We start from the raw sequence: 23,445 nt of genomic DNA on the forward strand, positions 1-23,445 counted from the left end.
GAGCGGGTGGAGGCAGCGGTAACGCTGTAGAAGGTACTCTATTCGAATCTCGGCTGGATACAATATATCCTGACAGGTTTTTGAGGATTTCTGAGTTCCTCCGTGTATAGAACCTTTGTCACACTATGACCACTTGGTTTCCATTCAGTGTCATGTGCCCCACATAAAAGAGCGAATACATTGTCATTTCTCCAGGAACTAGTTTGTGTAGGTAAACCCTGAGCGTCGGCCTTCAGTACTGTGAACTGATAACACGTGAGTCACTGAGTGTGACACTGTTTGTATTGCTCTTGCTTATAAAATAAGTGCTAATGACTTATTTCCAGTGTACAGTCTCGTACAGAGTATAATTTCTCGTGCAGTATGAACCATTTCTGCCATAACGAGCGGTAGGTCGGTCGCAGGAGGACGGGAGACATCAACGCAGGTGGTTGCAGCTGTGTCGGGGTCACATTGCGCTTAAATCTGTTGTGAACCCCTGCAAGCGTGAAACATACTGAATTCGGTCCGTACCTCACAGGAAACACATTACGTCTACGCAACAAAGCCCAACCGGTTAATGCTGTTTAGGGAAACAGTCACTGTTTATTGTGAGAACAATACGGAACACACAGATACACTGTATGGGCAGAATATATAGCAATTCAGTCCGTACCTCACAGGAAACACATTACGTCTACGCAACAAAGCCCAACCGGTTAATGCTGTTTAGTGAAGCAGTCGCTGTTTATTGTGAGAACCATACGGAACACAAATACATTGTGTGGGCATAGTGAAGAATTCTGTAGTGTTAAAGAAGGTGGCATTTATAGTTACCACTGTGCTGTATAGGGTTAAATGATTTAATAAATCTCCTCGAGATAAGTTTTAAAAAATGTTGCAACTTTCAACCCGATCTTCCAATGTAAGGACGACTGTTGCGTGTGTTCGTGTAATGGCTTCTTAAAATCGTTGAATCAAGCCCCTGTACTTGTAGTTCGCCCGTCGGTTACAGTAGATTTCTGTCGCTGGATCCGGTAAGGTGTCAAGTGCTGACGTCAGTGCACTGTTCAATAGCGATAAGAGACGTGCCCGCCATGTTGGCATTATCTCTCTGCTGGGCAAGCAATCAGTCAAACGAGCAGTGGAATGGCGGACGGTCTATGGGCATCCTGACACTGGACTGCCCCTACACATCCCGTGCTCCGCTACTGGTCGTCTGTCGGTCTTTTGTCTTCTACTTGCTTCATTCCCCGTTCTTCAACCCTGAGAATGGAGACAGGTCGTTCGTTCGAAACGTTCTCACACTTGGACCACTTTATTGTCTGTCTACAGCACCTGTTAAGCTGCGTCATATCCAGAGCAGGCAACCTCACGGAAGGAAAATCCTATCTGTTGCCCCATATGACGGTTTTCTGAAAACAGAGTCTGGTTAAGTTCGTAATGGTGACGTAAAAATTCACGTCACTGTGTCTTGATGATGCACCCCCGGAGATGGGCCCGCCAAATGCAACACTCACAGCGTGTAACATGTGGCTACATTTTTACTTCGCTTTGAACTGCAGACAAGGAGGGGTAGCGGAGAAACGCTGAGACCGTCGTAACGAGGAGGACTGTGGGTGCGCTGTTTGTGTGGAGGGGAGGAAGCAAGGGAAGGTGGATTAAAATTTGTAATTTTAATCACGTAGACAAAGCGAAACATGAAAGCAAATAACAAATGTTAGTACGAACAGGATCCACAGGACCGTGAAAATAAATATTAATATTTTTCTGTAAAACTTGAGACAACGCTTTACCCTTGCGGCAAGCTTGTTGGGCTGGCCGGGGTAATGCTATACAGAGATTTGAGAACCGCACTTCCAAATTGTCACGGGTCTGAAGTATTCCATCTGTTAACAGTCTTCTGAGATGTGGCGCCATGTAGCTCAGTAGAAGTTCACTGACGTTTCGGAGAAACGTTCTGCTTGCTTGGTGTTTCCATGTTTTACTCATCGATCCTGGAGATGGAGACTGTACATTGCTCGAAGCGTCGGTGTTCTTGTACGGCACTACATGTCGTCATATTCTGGAAGATGGTGTGCTTCACAGTCACCGAAACACATTGCTGTACTTATATCACTGTGGCTGACCCCACTGGTGACTTGAACAAGCAAATGTAGAAAGGGGAACGGTAAATTTTACGTGTGCTTAATTAAGCATGAACTTATGAAGATGTATGGTGGAGTATAGGTATTGCTCCAGGCATTCTTAACCTCGGCACTAGATGGAGGAGAGTGGTAAATTCGCTTTCCGATCGCTTTGTTTCAGAGGAAAGTGCCCCTTGGAGCCTTAATGGGCCCCAGAGTCGTTCTGCAACCGACGCATAGGAGAATAACCTCTTCCCCCGCCGGATACTCAATCTAGATTCTCCGGTGGTCGAGCCTGTAGCTCTGTATACCGACTGAACCACATCGGCTTCCCAGTTCATACGTACCGCTAAGGAAGTCAAACGCGGAAACCCTCCTTCAGGATAGAGAGTCTTTTAAGAGAGGTTTGAACACGAGACCTCCCGAATGCGAAGCAGAAAAGTATAAGCGATTATTTCTCCCCTAATCGGCAGTTGGGATAATGTGAGTGGCGTTAACTTTCGTAAGACTAACTACAGTGTATTTATGAATTCAGTTCGTACCTCACAGGAAACACACTCCGTCTCCATGACAACGACCAATCGGTTATTGCTGTTTAGGTAAATAATCGCCGTTTGTTGTGAGAATCGCATGCAAGACAAATACGCTCTGTGGGGAGCAAATGTAACGTTTTATAATGTTAATGCATATAGTACATATTGCTAGTGGGATGGTACTAAGTCCGTTGTACTGCGGCCACTTCTTGCCTATTGTACCAATATGGTACATATAGTTACCGCTGAGCGTTAGCGGCCTCCGTAGTCTAGAGGTAACGTTCCCACCTCATGACGGGTTCAGACCCGGCGGAGGTCGTGGAATTTTTAAGGGCGGAAAAATTCAGGGAACAAGTCCTCCGGGAGGGACTTTAAGCCGTGGGTCCCGTGTCGTAGCTTTACGGCACGTAAAAGAACCTCATGTCTCCAAAGGAGGTCACTAAGCCAAATTCAAGGACGTTTCCCGCCCAACAAGTAGTCTCTAACGCCTCTGATAGATGGGGGAAGCATTATAGATACCGCCAAGCTAGTAGAGGCCGAACTCGCTGGCTCGGTCGGGACTGATGGTACGCACCAATATCGGTAGGGTATAGAGACCGGTAGAGTATCATAGAGGGAAGCACTACTGGTCTAAGTGCATGGGGCAACCCACCCTCTCCAATAACTAACTAACTACCGCTGAGCGTTGAAACATAAATGTGTGTTATTCTCAGTTATGTACGAGTATTACTCTACTAATGGTCTGTGACATAATATTACTGAACTTCAAATTAATCTAAATAAAATACGGCAATTCTGGTTTGCAATTTGTCAGCGGTTTCCTTCCTTCCATGCAGAGCAAAGCGCACAGCTAATTATTGCAAGCCACATGATTGCGCATTAATATAAATGAAATAATTACGTTTTTAAACATCGCGGGTTGTGATAAGGGCTGCCCCGTTTCATGCCTCCATCTTCCGACGGAGGTTAAACATTTCCGCTTTACTGAGGCTCTGAGTCCATAAAAATGCATAATATTAAAATGATAAATGTGAACGGAGCACAAAACATAATTTATCACCATCTCGCTCAATTTTTGCCGTGAACAAGTGCTGAAAAGTGTACAGTTCGTCTGTGGGACTTGTTCCGCTGTAAGTAAGTAAGTAAGTAAGTGGAACTGCGTTGGATTTCAGGTTCTCGCAGCGGTTGTCTGCTGAGATATGACGCCGTGTAGTCCGGTAGAAGTTCACCGACGGTTCAGAGAAAGATACTGCATCACTTCTTGCTGGTTGCTTGCGTCACTTGTTATTGAACTCTGAAGAAGGAGGCAGTTTCTCTGAAACATCTCTGAACTTCTACCAAACTACACGGCATCATGTGACAGAGGATACTGCACTGTAATATAAATTTAAAGTACCTTATAGTTGGCACGTGTGGAATTAATTGTAAAAATCACATGTCCACATCGTTTGAATAATTGAACGTAACCGGAAGGATAATATTAAAATTAATCATATAGCTATTACCCTGCAGAAGAAGGGTCCAGATAGGCATTACCAAGTACCCAATAGAAAGGGAGCTATGTGACTACTGAGTGAAGGTCCTCCATCTAGTATCGAGGTTAAGAATACGCGGAGCTTTACCTCAATATCCCCTTCTGTCTTCATGGCGCGGTGCTTAATTAAGGGACGAGTTTACGTTTTTATCTACTTAAACCTCAAGGTTCATTACCGTGTTCGTATGAGCCGTCCATTGGACCTTAGTGCATATGCTCTTCAGAAACGTCGTTATGTCGAGTTTTTTGATGTTCGCTTTATATTTGCGAGGTGTGCGGGCACACCAACCACTGCCCCGCCGCTGTTCGTAATGTCCATTTCCATTCCATGTTTTTCGTGTGCGTAGTGTTACGTAACTTATTTTTTGTCTCCCGTCCGTGTTCCCTGTCCGCTTCGTGCTTTTAATATCGCATATACTTCTGCACTGTGTGTTGTTCTTTTTAATGTGATGTGGTGGGAACGGTTATTTTTTTCTGCCATGTACCAATTTAGTTATGCATAGCGTGACAGCTGTGAACCCGTCTTTTGACTGTTCACATCATGACTCTGTTTTTCATACACGACGCGCCTTCCTGTAACCAGAGGGCAGGTCGCCGTAATGGAGACGCTAACAACTATATTGTTGGCAGTTCTGTGTGTTGCTGGGAAGTAGAGTCGTCTAAGTAACACGACAGAGAACAGCAGTTGCCTGCAGTTCTCAGTACAGTTCAACAGGAGCAGCCTCTCCTGGTTTGTTGCCAGTCGGAAGATGCAGTCACTCTTTCATTATTTTGATAATTACGTGTACCGCAGGTACTAACTTCGCCCACACAGTGTATCTGTGGTTCTCACAATAAACAGCATTAACCGGTTGGGCTCCGTAGCGGAGACGTAATGTGTTTCCTGTGAGGTACGGACTGAATTGATATATATTCTGCCCACGCAGTGTATCTGTGTGTTCCGTACGGTTCTCACAATAAACAGCGACTGTTTCCCTAGACAGCATTAATCGGCTGGGCTCTGTAGCGGAGACGTAATGTGTTTCCTGTGAGGTACAGACTGCATTGCTATATATTCTGCCCACGCAGTGTATCTGTGTGTTCCGTATGGTTCTCACAATAAACAAGAGACATCTCGAAGCAACATTCACCGATGGGTCTTTGTAATGGACAGGAAGTGCGTTTCCTGTGAGAAAGAAATTGAAGTTTCAGATGTTACCTGTATATATCTGAATTTCTGCGTTACTTTTCTAAGGTTTCATCCGTGGTTTTCCTCAGTCCGAGAGCAAATGCTGAGTTGGTACCCAAACTCTACGTTACACTGCTTGCTTCACACGCAGCCCTCCCACTTGTAACATGAAAGTTCCGCCTAATATAACCTTTGAAATATGAAATTAAAATTTCACCGCAATTCAGTGCTCCCAACGGCGGCGTTAGAATTCCATCTGAGTAAAGCCTATACTCATCTGATTCCACTTGCTGCATAGCGACAAGGCATACCGCTTTCAATCATTTTACCGTCTTCACATCCCAACGATTCACCCTCTGTTCTGTACAACTTTACCAGAATGATGAGAGGGCACTGTCAGGGAACCTTTAGAGCAGGTAGTTTTCTGAAGAGTTCTATCTTGTGGGATATAACGCCGTATAGTCAGTGGAAAGGTAACCGACGTTTCGGAGGAACATGTCGCCTCCATCTTCATTGTCGAAGAATAAGCCAAGCAAGAAACCAGCATGAAGCAGTTAGGTAGCAGAAACCCTGAAGATGGAGGCGACATGCTCCTCCGAAACGTCTGTTGACTTTCAAAAAACTGCTCGGCGTCATATCCCAGGAAATAGAAGAAGTCTTCGTAACCACCGGTGTGAGAACCTCGAACCCTGTAGGAGGCAATTTTCTGTCTGTCCCCCGCGTAAATTGTAATGTCTCACTCCCCTTCTCTCTCTCTCTCCCTGCAGGCTTCAAGTGTTTAAGCGTGAGATGAAGTCACGTGGCGACAAGAAAGCGAATCTGATAATAACACTGCCTGCAGAACGGCGTATGGTGAACATGGCGCGGGTCTCTGGTAGCAACGCAGTGTGGATGCATTTTAATTAAAATGACAGTATGAATTAACCTCGTCCGGCCGGTTATAACACTAAGAGTTAGAGAAAATTAATAAATTAAAACAAGCGCACGAGTGTCCTGTACCGTACGGTGAGCAAACTATACAAATCACATACAACTGTACCACATGCGCTTCGGTGCACGAGTGGTCTAAGTAACCCAGCATTGCACCCCTGCTTGCTGTTTTCCCAGAAAGCAAAACGGTCATATCGGTTCACAAAAACGAGGAAGTTCTCCAGAGTTGCTGTCAGGGGCAGAGCAGCAGGAAGCGCTCACTGACACTCACGGTAAGATAGGTTTACCTGCTGGGTCTGACTCAGCCTCCTATCCAATGGGTACCGGGGGTAAAACAGCAGGGGCGTGAAGCTGATTACTCACCTCCAGCTAGCGCCGGGACAAGAAAATGTGGATCTATACAGCCACTTCCCCATTCACCTTCATGGAGCAGTGCTTAATTAGTTAAGCACAGGGACACCTTTACCTTACGTCACGGGAGAGTGAGTGGTATTTAGCCCCTCCACTCACGTGCATTCCCGCTTCCTTTCAGATTCTTTCAATTCATCGTTCACTGATCCCATAATTCGGCGCTGCATACTCCAAAAGCAGCGTCAGCCATCGGCACCGCGTCTGGAGCCCTACAGTGGCTACCGGAGCGTGAGTCTAATCGTTCACGTCAATATAGTGCCGAGGTTTAGAATTCGTGGAGCTATACCTCCGCTCCCCATCCATCTTCATGGCTCGGCGCTGAACTACAAGCACATATTTACATTTGTAAGGCCGCGCCATAGCTCAAGCAGTTAGTCTCTGGCTTCCCACCGCGGCGGCCCGGGTTCGATCCCAGGTTTGGTCAAGTGGGATTTGTGGAAAAAGTGGCGCTGGGGCAGGTTTTCTCCGAGTACTTCTGTTTCCCCTGCCAATCTTCATTCCACCAATTGCTCCACATATCATCTGGGGCTGGTACAGTAGGCCAGAAGTGGCCGCAGTACAAGGCACTTAGTCCCACCCCACTAGCAATGAAAAGAAATATTTACATTTGTTACACCACTGGATCCGCTTCTGTCCTCGTTCGTGGGGAGGCACCTAATAGGTCCTAAGCGAAGTACGGACGTCAAGAGTCCTAGAAAACCTATGTACATTAATGTTATCATCCCGTTCTAAATGTTTCAAGCGGTTATTTTTGTGAGGTTTCGCAAACACAGTTCTGAATTCGGTGCTGATAACTTCTTCATATGACAGATGGTCATTTAATGGTGGATCGTACCCCGAGCACTGTCAACACTTCTCAGACGTGTTGCGAGCGAGTAGCAGAGTGAGCTCCTTGGCAGCGTACATATGTACTCAGTAATTAGCACTTCAGTTGGTTAATTTGTGCACATTAAACATGCAGTCACGTTAGCCTCCAGTGCAGGTTCCGTGGTTACTGTCAGTAAAGGAATCGAAGATCGAAATACTGAAGTCTCGCGATTTATTGGCGACTATAGACATGGTGCAGATTGGAGAATAGATTTATTGACCACTTACAGGTCACAACTACAAATACGTATAGCACTATCGCTGATTTACACATTAAAATCACTCCACGATGTCTTCTCAGTCTGCTTTCACTAGTCGATGCTTGGTAATAGCTCTCAACAATGGCTTTTCCTCCGCAATGTTTTCACTAGATGTTTCCTAGTCAGTTTGTGGGGTAAGCTTTGCAGGTTGTCGTGGCGAGAGCCCCCAGAGTTCATGTTCGTGCTCTGCTCTGCCCTCTGTTGCGGCACGGTCCAGACTGGAACCGAAACAGCGTCCCGCTAGCAGATCGTGAGGCAATGTTATCGCAACATGTGCTCTCTGTTGACTCCGTCTCATCGCCAAACCCTATTCGAGTGATCAGCTCAAGGATAGCTAGATTGGCAGCTCATACAGCACACACGGGAGACATACGCAATTTTCTGGTAGGAAAACATGTAAGCAAGAGACTACTAACAAGATCTAGGCGTAGATGGGAGGATAATATTAAAGTGGATCTTGAAGCAATAGGATGCGAGGGTGTGGATTATTCATGTGGCTCAGGGTAGGGACCAGCGGCGGGCTCTTGTGAACACGGTAATGAACTTTCGGGTTGCATAAAATGCTGGCAATTTCTTGAGTACCTGAGCAACTGTTAGTTTCTGAAGAAAGATTGAGCGCTGTTAAGTTAGTTAAAATACAAATAGCATGTTCATTTTAAGTAAATAAATAAGGAAAAAATATGTTGAAGGAAAAGAAAAGAGAAGGGGGGGAAGGAAGGCGGGGGAGGCAGAGAGGAAAGAAAGCTGTTTGTAAAGGCGAGCAGACTACACGGCGTCACATCCCTGAATGCCGTGATGTGGACATGTGCCCGCGTGTGAGGTCGAGGCCACTTGGCCTGGTGTTGCGTGCAGCCCTCACCTGTGTACATTTTTATGTTGCTCTTCCGTTGCAGACGCGAGTAGACAATTACTAATGGAAACATGGAGCCTGGCTGTATTTACCCTCGGCTCTGCGAGTTTCTGTAAATTAAATGTTGCTCCCCCTCACCGCGCTGCCCCCTTCACCTTATTGACAGAAATGTTTGTATGAGCCTGCAAATGAAAATATACGGAAGCATTGTGATCCAGCCGGACACGGCTGCTCTGACTGGTTTCCTCAGGCACTTCAGACAAACGCCCATCATGCTACGACCGCCTCCTTCCAAATACTTTCCAATTCATTCTTAATCGCTTATCGTACCGCCCGAATGTGTGGAGACAAGACGCTGACAGTGTTGCACAATAACCCACAAAAACGTTTGTGGTTTTAAGTTCGCGCTTTCAGGGCCTAAGGGGTGAGGGGAGAACATAGTTCGTGAACAGGATACTGAGGGGAATATTTGGAAGTGACAGGAGGCTGGAGAAAATTACATATTGAGGAGCTTCATAATTTGTACTCTTCGCCAAATATTGTTAGGATTATTTAATCAATGAGAATGAGATGGGCGGCACGTGTAACACGCATAGGTCTATTTGAGATAAGAAATGAAGTTCCACGATTTTTGCCATGATAATCTGAGTTGAAGAGATCACTTATGAGGTCTGAATGTAGATGGAAGGATAATATTAGAATTGATTTTATTTTATCGGATAAGAGAACGCTGGTTGAATTCGTGTGACTCAGGAATGCGTCCAGGGGCGTGCTCTTGTGAGCAGTAATGACTGGGAATCTCGTCAGGGTCCCCCCTCCCATCAATTAATTTTCATCACGCACATATGTATTACATGCCCTACCCATCTCGCCCTTGGACATGCGTCTTTGAGTTACGGTATGCCGTGTGCTTCCCTGCATCGCTCTGAAAAGTTCCTGAGTCTGGTTGACTAGACTTGGGTATATAAGCTGTAAACAGTATGAGTAATGGCTTCGTGTGTGTTTTCTTGCAGGTCTGTTCAAGGGGTCAACAACTCAGGGTCTTGAGACCGGATCCCGGTCGTCCCCTGCAGAACGGCCCAAAACCTTGCGACGTCTGAAGAATGCCTATGACACATCGTCAGGGCCGAACGGGTCGGCTGGGAAGGTGGATGACGGCGAAGAGTTTGTCCCCAAGAGGCCCTCCGGCTCTGGTTCCCGGAGCGGAGGAAGTGGCCCCGGTTCGGGACCCGGCATTGACAAGGGCCAGTCTCTCTCTATCCTGAGTCCTTTCGATGAACAGGAAGAGTGGGCCAAAATATCCGAGATCATGGCGTCTTTCGGCACTGGACTCGTTCGGGAGTCTGTGTTTGTCAGTGAGTTGGAGAAGGAGTTCCAGACCCGTCTAGGTGAGTGCATACGTATCAGAAATAGTATTTAAAAATTAAATTCCTATCTCATTTTGGGATGGACCGCTCCCCCTTTCGAGAAGTTCCTGCTGATTCTTCATGCGGTCCGTATTTCAGAAGCTAATTCTGAATCGGAACTGGCCAGAGGGCCTGATCTGTAAATGCTGAAGAATATTCAGTCCGTACCTCACAGGAAACACATTACGTCTCCGCTACAGAGCCCAACCGGTTAATGCTGTTTAGGGAAACAGTCGCTGTTTACTGTGAGAACCATAGAGAACACACAGACACACTGTGTGGGCAGAATATATAGCAATCAATCCGTACCTCACAGGAAACACATTACGTCTACGCTACAGAGCCCAACCGGTTAATGCTGTTTAGGGAAACAGTCGCTACAGGATCTTTTAATTAAAAGCGTTCGAGTTCCCATGCTGCATGCTGGTCCTCCAGCCGGCATCCTGTGTGTTTCCTATCACACTAATGACGTGAAGTGGAGCAGAATTGCTTTTCGAATTGTAATGATAGTTTTTGTGGGGGCAGAAGTCCCCCCCTAGATGTGAATGTAATGGAGCCACCTTCACGTTTAGTTGTCAGTAAGGTTTCATTTACCGTTCTGTTTGCCATACTTCTGTTTTAATATTATCACGTGTACCGAGATATGTCTTCGTATATAGTCACCAGAAGGCTTGAGTGGATCAGGTCGGCGTAGCGGTGACGCTGTACACTTGTATCTGAGAGGTGCTCAGTTCGAAACTCAGCCGGCACTCCGGCTATCCTATCTGAGCGGTTTTCGTGGTTTATCTCAGACGCTTCGGCTATCTGCTGGGATGATATCGTGCGACGATCGCTTCCTTCATCTTTCCAATCACGATTGATCGCCAGTCCCATCCTGTGTAGCCCAGCTGCTGACAGCGCTGTGTGGCGAACCACAGAATGAAGGACCGCGTCGTGAAGACAGCTGATGGAGCCTTTTAAATGTGGGGAAGTGAAAATATTTGTGGAAATGAAATAATAAATCGTTGCGATGCAGTTGAGAGCCGATGCGTGCCACCCGTCATTCCCGAACATTTTGTTTCCCTGTCTGCTGTGTGTGGGTGCCAAACGTTAAGGGATGAACAGGCCCTGAGGAGAAGAGAGGTGAAGTGACGGGAGGTTAGAGAGAGAAAGATTATGACGAACCTCTTGATTTGTACTCCTCATCAAAACATGTTAGAACGAGCATACAGGAGATTAGTTGGGCGGATCATGTAGCACGCGTGGGAAGGGGAAACATGAATACAGAATTTTAGTTGTTAACCTGAAAGGAAGAGATCACTCACGAGACCTAGGCGTAGATGGGAATCTTGAAGATTTATAAAATCAGCGTGGATTGAATTTATCTGGCTCAGGATAGGGACTAGTGGTTTGCTCTTGTGAACACGGTAATTAACATGCAGGCTTCCTAAGTGTGGGAAATATAGTCACACGGTTTCCTAGCAACCAATAAGCCGGTAAAATGACAGGAGGGGTTTGAGATTTCAGGTTACTACAACGGTGAGGATTCATGACATCCTGTTACCCTCGATTATAATATAGTCTGGTAGGTAGGTACCAACGTTTCGAACGAACATGCTGCCTCCATCTTCAGGGCAGAACTGCAGATGAAGTCAGTATGTACCTCCCTGCCCGATTGCACAGTATAATAATGTGTGTCAGTAATGCATGGTGGGATGGTTGATGAATGGGAAGGGATTTGGAAGTAAATGGTCGTGGCCTAATTGAAATACTATTTGCCTGGAGAGACTGAGGAATACCAAGACTGATAGCGAGTATCGGAGCCGAGGTTTGAACCTAGCACCTGCAGGACACGGTGACTCGCCCGATCGCAATGTGAGGCTGAAGTACGTGTAGGCCCGTCAGCTGAGATGCATGTCTGTGAGTGTGCACAAGGACACAAGTGTTTGTGCTGTCTGCTTACCTGCGAAGTCGGTGTTAACGTGTCGGTCCTGCAGGCGATTAATAGCATAAGTGAGGGAGTGCTTGAAGATGTGTGCAGTGTTCCAATGGCCCTGGATATCGCAGGGTAACAAGAAAAGTGCTATGTGTTGATTCATGTGTCGCCCGGTAACTGAGCAACGTCATCAAGTGCATACTTTGTAGTCTGATAGGCTTTCAGTTTCTGAACCGCAAGTGTCGTTGCCGGTTTCATAACATTCCCCCACTCATCTCTATCCCGTATCAAGTGAATCCACTCAACACCACCACAAAGTGCTTATATAACATCCATTTTACTATTATCGCCCCATCCATGTCTGTAAACTGAAGTTTTTACACCAAAATGTTTGCATTTTCACCTACTCAAAGCAACTTCATGTCCCGTATGTGTTATGCTCCCTGATTTGATCACCTCTCGTGCGACCTACGTGCCCTACCCATCTCACCCTCTATTTGTTCGCCCAAATTATATTGAGTGAAGCTCCTTCTCACCCTCCTGTCACTTCTCCGACACCCAGGCCCCGTAGCCAGGCCAATGTATGGAGACAATGATAGAGCTAGCGAGGATTGCTGCACTGACCGCCGTGAGTAATCCTGAGGTGCCTACTTGTTGCTCACTCGTCTCATGTTAAGAAGATGCTTAGTTAATAATGAACTGGAAAGGATATGGAAGCAGGCGGTCATGGCCTCATTTGAAACATTATACCGACACTCACACCCAGTGAGTGAGGGAGTTCGTGAAGCGTGCCATCTAACAGAATAGCTTAGCGGTAACGCACTGGACTTGTATTCTAGAGAGGTTCAGTTCGGGATCTTCCTCAGTCCCTTGAGGCAAGTGCTGGAATAGTAACTTCAATTAGACAACGACCGCTTCCTTCCAGATTCATTCGAATTATTCATTCATCCCTCATCCTACCATTGGAAGCTATATAGTGTAGATACCATCAGCGTCGTTAAGTACACACACAAGCCCCCGCGAGGCTTCCCACAGGTTGGGAACTTGTGCTGATGTAACGTCTGTTCCTTGTTTTGGCAGGCATGAATCGGTCGGCGACTGGCAGCCCCGTGGCCGCCCCGGACTGCGGCGCCGGATGCTCGTCTGTGGGCCAGTGGCTGGCTGGGCTCGGTCTAGCTGATTACGAGTCCCTGTTCCATAACAACGGCTTCGATGACTTGGAGTTCATAGTGAGTAGCTTCAACAACTGGAGGATATCTGTTCTGTTCAGGTTTCCTGACTCATCATTGCGCACTCTTCTCCAGCCTCCTGTCACTTCGTGTCCCTTATGTCCACATGTTCTCTTCAGCGCCCTGCTAACACATGCCCCTCAGTCCGTGTGCCTGTCTGACCCATTCAAGAGCAAGAGGATTTGCTAGTAAACTTACTGTTTCCTCTGTTCTAATCTGTGAGTTGTTATTCCTATTATCAGAATTATTAAATCAAGTAGGATGGGATGGTCAGGGCGTGTAGCACGCATGGGAGAAGAGCCAGGTGAAAACAGAGTTTCGGTGGGAAGACCTGAAGAAATGAGACCAATAGGAAGATGGGAGGATAATATTAAAAGCAGATATTAGAGCAGTGGGATGGGAGTGTGTAAACTGGATTCATCTGGCTCAGATTAGAGACACGGCAATGAATATTCTGGTTACACTAGATGCTGGAAATTTGTTGAGTAGTTGATCATTTGTTATCTAGTCAAGAAGAGCTCAGGTCCACTGAGTAAACCACTTAATTAGGTTTTTAGTTCTGCAATTTATTTTTAATTTTCCTGCGGTACATATTCATGTGAAGTTTTGCACAGGTTGTCTGAATACAGGTATACTCCATCCAGTGTGGGAACAAGGATACGTCATCGTCAGTTAGTGACTTTGATCGCTACGTCATCAGTACAAAATTATTAAGATTCTGTTTTGAACATGCCTGTGGTATTCACGCGCTAGTGGGAAATGCAAAATATATTGTTACAGTAACAGCTGTGTAAAACGGGCGATAGTACAACAGCTGTTGCTAGGGAACAGCTCTGTGAACACTAAAGTAACTCTGACTCTTGAGTTACTGTTGAGTCATTTGAGAGTTGCAGTTGTGAGAACCGAGAAGCTGGTAGCTGGGGCTGGGGAGAGTTCTGGACCGCAGACGAAGGGGAACGTCCGCCATTAGAGGCAGCTACCAAGCAACGGCTAGTGAAGACAGTGATTTTTGGAGTGTGTAACTCAGTGAGACTGGCGTAGTTATTTGTAATAACTAGTTGCATAAGCGTGCAATAAATCCGATCACCATCCCGAACCCCGTCTATGGTTACACTTACCACGTGACAGTAATTAAACGCGAATTTTCCTTCCGTGAGGTTGCCTGCACAACGTATGGGGTAGAGGGGACCCACTTCATAAAGTTTGCTTCCTTTCAGAACGGAGTACTCGAAGACGAGGACCTGAAAGAGATGGGTATAGACAGTGAGAGAGACCGCGAAGCCATCATGGAGTCTGCCCGCAGTTTGCCGTGCAAAGTCCATGAGCAGCAGAACATGGCGCTAAACAACAATAACAATCCGGCGTCTTCAGAACGTTGTGGCGACGCCGACGAGGAGGAGGCACCGGTCACAGCGACAGATTCAGTGGAGACGGAGGAAACTGCTGTGGACCAGTGGCTGAACAGCATCAGACTGGGCGTCTACAAGGAGACATTCCGCAAACACCTGTACACTGACATGGACAGGGTGCGCCGAATATGGGAGGTCGAGTTGACGGCTGTCCTGGAGATCCACCGCGTCGGACACAGGAAGCGGATCCTGACGTCAGTCAGCGGTCATCAGTCTCACGGAAGCCATGGACCGAACCTCGAGGACATCAACGCCGACCTCAATCTCCTGGTAAGTTATTAATGTCCTCCTTCACTCGCCGTTTATATAACCTGAACGCTGGTTACGCTGTACTTAGCCGCTGTCCTCAGCGAAATGAATCCACTCCACATTCTCACAGCCTGTTTGGTGAAGACCCATTTAATATTATCCACTTCTCTACATCACATATCTTCACGTGCCTCATGATTTCCCGTTTCCCCTGTCTGAGATATGTGTCTCCAGGGAGGCACATAGTGATCAATTTATTTGTAATCGAGATATCTCGTGAATAGCATTGGCGGGGATACATGGCGATTCGCCATTGCTTGTAGTGAATCTGAAACTCTTTTCAGCGTTGATTGCGGCAGATTCGCGGGCCGACGTTGCGGCGAGAGGAACCGATGCGCCTTGCAGATGAGTTTCACACAAAACATTTTGTTGGTACTGTGCGGTGTCCCCCACGTTGGAAAATTTGCATATTCAATAACAAATTTGTGTCAACATAAAACGAAATTCAAGTCCAGTCATGTGTTTCAAATGCGTGTGTACTCCAGTGTGGAGTACACCCACCCTCCCTCGTTTAACCCTTTGAGTACTGGAGTTCATCTAAATAATATTTAAAAATTCATTTCCAAGTTCACAGGACTGTTTTCATAACAACTACCATTCGGTTTATGGTGTGTAGGGAAATAATCGCTGTTTATTGTGAGACCCATACGTAACTCGTAAATACACTGTGTGGGCAGAATTCAGAGTTTTTGCATGTTACAACGTGTGGTACGTATACTTACTTCTCCTCTAAAAGTCTGAGCAGCACAATAATGTAAGGATTATGAAATATAAATGTTAGTTTTCGTGTAAGTTTTGAGGTTCTCACAGCGGTGGTTATGAAGAGATCTATCTTCTGGGGCATAACACTGTTTAATCCTTTAACCGCCGTTTCGGAAGAACGGCTTGTTGTCTGTTGGTTTCGTGGCTTACACTTCACCCTTCAAGGTGGAGGCAATATGCTCCTCTGAAACTTCGATTGACTCCAAGTTGATTACACGCCGTTGTATCCCAGAAAGTAGAACTCTTCAAACACTTCTTGGACTTTGTAGCGGAGACGTAATGTGTTTCCTGTGAGGTACGAACTGAACTTGTAAATATGTATTAAGGTGAACTTCATAGGGTGAGAATGGACCAGGGACTGGCACCGCACACACGTGCTAGCATTTGAATGTACCCCACACACCCCGTCAGAACTATGTAATTTCATCCATGCGTCCAGTGAAATGCTGGTACATATGGCTGTCCCTCTCGCAATCAATTACAACTGCCACGAATGGAATAATTATCCCTGGGATGTGATAACATATGTACTAGTCAGCCCTTCAGCAGTCTACTCCTACAGCCCTCACTGTTCGGCAAAACACAGGTTAATTAGTTGCTACTGGCCGAGCTATTCTCCCGCCTACCAGTGCTGGGTGTGATCAGAACATTTCGGGACTTTACGTTGTGCAGCCCGCTTTAACGTTCAGAAACTCCGCTGTTTGCCCACACAGTGTGTTTATGTATGATTATTGTGAGAATCTTACGACAGATATATATACACCGCGTGGGAAAAGTGTGGTGTTTTAACGTTAAAGCAAGTGTTACACATACTTACCACTGCCATTATCTAATGGTTAAGATCCATTTCATTATCCTCTCATCTACACCAAGCCCTAAAAAGTGGTGTCTTCACTTTTCCAAACGAAGTTCTTCATGCGTACATGACTCGCTTGTCCCATCCTGCTTCATTTGATAACCCTCATAATTTTTGTTGAAGAATAATCACAAAATATGAACAGTTTCGTTTCGAAAAGCGAGTATGGACATCCTGAAAGTCTCCATTACAGTGGCGGCTGGTTTGGCAACGGAACCCAGTGACCACTCGCTGTTCTTTGGTGTCTTGTCATGTAATGGAATATTACTGTGCCACTACACGCGGCCTTACCTTGAGGCCCCTCACTCCTACACCATCTAGCAGTGGGTGTGTGTACTGAGTGTTTGGCCTCGCAGTCAGGCCTAAATGTTTATGTGTCCTACTTGACCAGAGGACTCTGCGCTGGCCATTTCTTTATTCGCCTGGATGTACCACAGGCTCTCCTCGTTGGACTCGGTGCGTTCATAGAAAAGTATGAATTCAGCGAACCAGGGTTCTCCGTCTGTGATACTGTTTCGTGATTGGGTGATCTGCTTCGAGTACTTTTAGCAAGCGCTCCAGTGAGACCTGCACTGTACGTAAATTAAATGAAAGTACTGAAGAAGGCAATTAATTCTGGAGTAGATTCGTCCAACCAGAGACTGGGGCTCTTCGGCTGAAGATGTGCTTTAGTAAATGGAGTTGGTTCCTGATCTGAAATTGCCCCCCCCTCCCCCTCTCCAGCATTCTCTAGTAATTCATGTAAAAATTTAATTTTTCTTCAAGTTTCAGTACTTCTGCATGAAACTACCAATGCCGAAGTAGCTCAGTTAGTATAATGACTAGGCTACCGGCTGGACCGCCAGCTAATCGGAGTTCGATTCCCGGTAAAGGCAGAGTGTACTCACTTCCTCAGTGTCCAGATTGTCTGTATGGCCCACCTAATCTGACTGTAACGAGGTTTCCCTTGGATCAAAGCGGTCAGAGCATGACGCTAACCACTTACCTTCATCTAATGACGACGTTAAGAATACATGGAACTATGCCTCCACTTCCCACACATCTTCATGGCGTGTGATTTATTAAGCATAGGACAACGTCAGCTTAGAAGATATCGGCATTCGCGATGTTGTTACTTGTTGCTAGATAGGTCCTAGCTCTTGTGATTGTAATATTTAACCCTTTAGAACCGAGTGATTACTATATATACCAACTGCTTTAACACACTAAAACTCTGCGTTCTGCTCTCACAGTGCATTTATGTGTTCCGTATGGTTCTCACAGTAAACAGCGACTGTTTCCCTAAACAGCATTAACCGGTTTGGCTCTGTAGTGGAGACGTAATGTGTTTCCTGTGAGGTACGAACTGAACTTTTGTATACTACTTAGAACGTATTTAGTCGTCAAAGGGTTAATGGTTTTCCTCTACCTCTGAAGGGGTTAACGAGCACTTGTTCCCACTTGTTTCTAATTCACTGCTGATAAGGAGCCTGTCAATCGGTAGGAGCTGTACAGCTGAGGACTTTTCCTGAAGCAGGCATGTTCGCCAGGACTGTCAGTCCCGTGTGTGTCTGTGTGAGACCGAGCACACAGAGGGTCTGTCCAGCCGTGAAATACGCAATCCTCCATAACCCCACACCCCACGGCTCTGCGGTGTAATGATAACAATTACACTGTACACATGTAGGCCCCTTGCAGATGACCGTGGTTTCGAATCCTGGCCAGTAATTAGAGGCAATACATAACATTGCGTCCCATATCAGAAGACCTCTGCAGTTGGCTACCGAATGAGAAAGTAGATTTTCACATCTTAAACGTGTAAAACTGAAGATGGTAGGAACAGGCTCCTTCGAAACGTTTTTGCGTGTCTACCAGACTACACGGAGTTACATCCCAGACGACCATAATCATAATGCTGACTTTAACGTAATGGATTTGTATAATACAATGTAAGTCTATCTCTCTGTGCCGTTTTATTTGCATGTCTTCGGCCTCACATGCTGGCCCCTCCGTGTTAGGGCCCACTGTCCCGCATCAACGCGCTCACAGTCCCCATTGGGGGCGGGGGAGTTAATCACGCTGTCGGTATTTGCAGATGGTAGGGTGACGGATGAATTGTAAATACTTTGGAAGGAAGCGGTCGTGGCCTGATCGAGGTATTGTCTCGGAATTAGTTTGGAAGAACTAAGAAATACCACAGAAAACCTCAGTCAGAGTAACCGACGCCCCGGCAAAGTTTCGAACCGAGTACCTCCTCCGTACAAGTCTACTCGAACCGACTGGATCCCCCATTTCATCTCCTCACTTTCTTATATCTGTACCTTCGTTTACCCTTGCAGCTTACTCTTCTATTCTGATGATGGAGGCAGCAAATTGCTCCGAAACGGTGTACCTTGCTACCAGACTGCACGTTGTCACTTGCCAGAAGACAGTAATCTTCAGGAGAAACACTGTTTCCTGTTTTCGCAGAAATCAAACATTCAGCAGCTGAAGGAAGAAATCAGAGAGAAGCTTCCGGCGGTTCCCAACTCGGGGACCTTGAGACATAGTCACAAGAAGTCTCGTCCAGCTCCCCCACCGCCGATGTCAACAAACGGGTCAGGTGGCCACAGTGACCTGGAAATCAGGGCGCCCTCCGAGCTACTCGTGGGGGTTCCCGCCACGTTGACAACACAGTGGAGACACCGCCCTCGCGTCCTCGTGTCGGGCTCCGTCAACTACATTGCCAGCGTAAGTACAGCATTCAGGAACAGTGAGTCGCCACGCACTCAGAGCCTAGCTCTACAGGGCGTATCTCGCTTGCGTGGCCTGAAGATGGACGCAGTAGGTTCCTCCGAAACGTTGGCTAACTTGTACCGGACTGCACGGCGTCACATACTCTTCATATTTACCTTATCATTAAATTAAAATAATTGTTACGACTAATAATATCATGCAAATAATGTTTTTACGTTATGTTCGTCTTACAGCATTCAACCCTCATTTCCCTTTCACCTCCATCTGCTGCTGTGGTTAAGAATGCCTAGAGCTATGCCTACATTCCCCCATACGTCTTACCGAACAGACTGCTCTGTGGAGTAACGATCTAAACTTATAGTCGGGAGGTCCTCGGTTCGAACCTCGACCGGGACACCTGCTATCCTGACTGAGGGTTTTCATGGTTTGTCTCAGCCCCTCCATCCAAACCTTGATTATGCCACGACCACTTCCTTCCACCTCTCTTCCAGTGCTACCACCGGGCGCATACCCAGTGCTTGATGAAGTGCAGGAAACACTGCTGCTGTTGCTGTTTATTGCCTAAACTGTACACGTGCGAAGTGTGTTATGTTATTTTGGCCATCACAGTACCTGGGCTCCACTGTTGTGAAAGAGCTGAGGGGGACGGAGTCAACCAAGAAGTCCATCCAGAAGCTGAAGAAGTCGTCGTCCATCAGAGACGCCAAGTCGACGCCGGACATCGTACTGGCCATATCGTACCGGGGCGTCAAGTTCCTCAACACGATCACCAAGGTATGTAGGGTCCTGCGCGTCTTCCCGTGACCCCTGTGATTACGTTTCGGAGCATCTCTTCTCTGTCTGTCTGTCTGTCCGTCCGTCCGTCCTGTATACATTTCCACGTCCTTCAGCCCTTCCGACCAGACTTGGCGTAATGGTAGGCGGACTCCCTGACGAGGTTTTAGACACCTAAAAATAGGTATGGCTTCGAGACCAGGCCACCTTAATTCCCCATTACTTCGTCTGTAAGGGAGGTGCTGGGAGCATAGAAAAAATGCGATTGTGACAGTAGTGGGCTGGTGATAGCAATGGGATTGTGGCAGCGGTGGGCTGGCAATGGGATTGTGACAGTAGTTGGCTGGCGATAACAATTGGATTGTGACAGTAGTGGGCTGGTGATAGCAAAGGGATTGTGGCAGTAGTTGGCTGGCGATGGCAATGGGATTGTGACAGTAGTGGGCTGGTGATAGCAATGGGATTGTGACAGTAGTGGGCTGGCGATGGCAATGGGATTGTGACAGTAGTGGGTCGGTGATAGCAATGCGATTGTGACAGTAGTGGACTGGTGATTGCAATGGGATTGTGACAGTAATTGAATAGTGACAACAGTGGGATTGTGACAGTAATGAAGTCATGTAAAAACTGGATCGAGACACCAACAGAATCATTGTAACAATCGGATAGTGGCAACAGTGGGGCCGTGACAACAAATGGATCGTTTGCTGGCATACTGAGGAAAACCAGATTGCATTTCGGGCAAAAGCTTTCGGTGTCATGCAGCCAGCCTCTGATGGCTGTTTAACCCGGTTCTGACGGTTCTGTTCTCAGGAGCTGGTGTGCGAGCACGACATACGCAACATCCACTGTGCGTGCCAAGACGCTGACGACCTGACGCACTTCGCGTACATCACCAAGGACCACAGCAGTAAGAGTCACTACTGTCACGTGTTCTGCGTGCAGACCATGGTACGTGCGCCCACAGCAACGGCTCAACAAAATGTCATGTATCACCACAGTAACTGATCGCTCCTGCTTAAGAAGCTGACAGTCTCTGATGTGGTGAAGAAATTTCCCTCCTCTTATCCCTGTCAGTACCAAGGCACCAGACAGAAGCATCCTCATCGTCTTCAGTCCTTTCCTCTGACCTCCATTATGTTCTTCAGACGTTTCTCCTCCATCTTTCTTTCCTTCTTCATTGTCTGAAACATCTCTGAGGATACGTCATATCTTGGGCAGGCAACCTTACAAAAGCGGAAAGTCCTGTCCGTTCAACGTGTGCTGAAAACAGAATCTATTGACTTTTTATTGATGAGTCACCATTTCGTAACGACGCATCCTTAAGGACGTTTAGATCCTGTATAATATATTCGTGCTCCACCACCTTCAGCATATTTCCTTCAACCGTCTTTATGTTACTAAGGTAGAAACGCCGAGAGGCCCATAGGACTGTGAAACGTCGAGGCTCCCACATTTTCTACACAATCGTCTGACAGATGGCGGTGAGTTTGTCAGCCTTATACGCCGGCCGCCGTTAACCCCGCAGGAAGGTTCCTGGTACTCATTTCTGTTAGAGGCTGAGTGCTGAGCTCTGCTGGAAAGAATAGGTCAACTGAGAAATCCAGTGACCTTCAGGCTTTTAGTGTATTGCCTCAACCAACTGCACTACAACATATCCCCCTGAGTCGGTTATAACTTCCAAAATAAGTTTGCAAACATTGAATATCCCACGCATTATTAGATGTTGCTTTTGTGTTGCAGGACCAGGCCACTGAGGTTATTCTCACGTTAGGCCAAGCTTTTGAAGTAGCTTACCAGATGGCATTACGAGACCAGTTCACGGGCAGCCGTGGAGGTAACGGTAACAGCGGTGGCGGATGTCACGTCAGGTCACTGTCAGCAGCTCCAAACGCGTCTCAACCTTGGACCAATTCTCCCAATCAAAGCAATCATTTCCGGTCACTCTCCGTCAATGAGATCAAAGTGAACGGCCAAGAGGAGACTAAGGACGCAGCTGCTCCACAACAGGGACCTTCTAGCAAGAAGGAGGACCATGAAGAGTTAGATGACCCGGCTTCTGGAGACGAATCAGCCGATGTGAATGCAGAAACTTCAAAGGGCGGCCAGGTATCCCAGGCGCCCATAGTTCTGACAGAGGAGCTGTAACTGGCAGGGTCAAGACAGACGGATATGCAGCTCTGAGGAACACATAAACCATGCCTCACGAGCATTTAACGAAATTAACCATTTATGAATATTTGTAACCCTACGAGTGCCAACTATCGAAAATATCGACGTTTGCAAAAGTAGCTGTTTCTGACAGCGTGTGACATCTCTTGGCATTTAGCAACTTTATTCTCGTTATTACAGATTTAAAGTTTTGTTGAGTCGCTGTGAAAGTCTGTGTACCACCCTGTTCAGATGTAGATTTTGGATTCCATGACCAAATCCTGAGCATGGCAGCACAAGACACGCTCGATGCACGGTTTCTGCATTTCTTACCCTTCGGTCCCCCTATAAATGTGCCATTGTTATGAGCCTATCCCAGATAAACCTGGGTGTGAGGCGGAATAATTCAGGATTTAGGTATGATCTCACACATCCCTACACAAATGTTTTGATAAGGGTAGCTAATTTTTATATGTGTAATTTAACCCTTTAAAGCCCAGTCGTTACTACATTTACCACTGCCATAACGTTAAAACCCCTGCATTCTGCCCACGCAGTGTATCTGTGTTCCTTACGTTTCTCACAGTAAACAGCGAATGTTTCCCTAAACAGCATTAACCGGTTGGGCTTTGTAGCGGAGACGTAATGTGTTTCCTGTGAGGTACGGACTGAATTGCTATATATTCTGCCCCCACAGTGTATCTGTATGTTCCCTATGGTTCTCACAATAAACAGCATTAACCGGTTGGGCTCTGTAGTGGAGACGTAATGTGTTTCCTGTGAGGTACGGACCGAATTTTTAAATGAAGATTACTGTCATCTGGAATTCGAAGGAACCTGCTGCCTCCATGTTCGCGGTGCAGAAGTACGCTGAGCGTACGGTGCATGGTGAGGGCTGGCTGGTCAGGGGTCTCAGAGCAAACCAATAGGAGCAAGGAATGAAGTTTTTTATGTTGGCCCATTAAGAGACAGAGCAGGATGAATAGAGAAAAATCATGGCTCTGAGAAGAGTGAGGAGAAATAATAACTGATCCATGCTCGGTTTACTGTTCTATCCTGAAGATGGAAGCAGCAGTTCCCTTCGAAACTGTGTTGACGATATAGCACTTAACGGAGTGACATCCCAGAAGACAGTGATCATTGTATCTGCCATCCCCCAGCACGTCATGTCTGAATTCTGTATTATTTAAATGGGAGTCATACTTCAAAGGGTTAAATACATGCATACAGTGGATAAATGGCCTATGTTTGCCATAAAGGA

The 23,445-nt window shown here is 46.6% G+C and overlaps 1 protein-coding gene across 2 annotated transcripts in view; it reads left to right on the forward strand.

Annotated features, from left to right (window-relative positions):
* Positions 1-22,796, forward strand: part of LOC111870925 (ankyrin repeat and sterile alpha motif domain-containing protein 1B) — an 84,448-nt gene extending 61,652 nt beyond the window's left edge. For both annotated transcript variants that reach the window (XM_023863564.2, XM_023863565.2), the window contains exons 11-17: positions 9,672-10,046; positions 13,060-13,208; positions 14,426-14,887; positions 18,993-19,253; positions 19,869-20,033; positions 20,847-20,984; positions 21,777-22,796. In XM_023863564.2, coding sequence (XP_023719332.1) covers positions 9,672-10,046; positions 13,060-13,208; positions 14,426-14,887; positions 18,993-19,253; positions 19,869-20,033; positions 20,847-20,984; positions 21,777-22,181 — 1,955 coding nt within the window. In that variant the 3' untranslated portion in view covers positions 22,182-22,796. The remainder of the gene's footprint in view (positions 1-9,671; positions 10,047-13,059; positions 13,209-14,425; positions 14,888-18,992; positions 19,254-19,868; positions 20,034-20,846; positions 20,985-21,776) is intronic.
* The last annotated feature ends 649 nt before the right edge of the window (positions 22,797-23,445 follow it).

This window comes from Cryptotermes secundus, unplaced genomic scaffold, assembly GCF_002891405.2.
Source record: "Cryptotermes secundus unplaced genomic scaffold, Csec_1.0 scaffold928, whole genome shotgun sequence".
NCBI classification, from domain to species: domain Eukaryota; kingdom Metazoa; phylum Arthropoda; class Insecta; order Blattodea; family Kalotermitidae; genus Cryptotermes; species Cryptotermes secundus.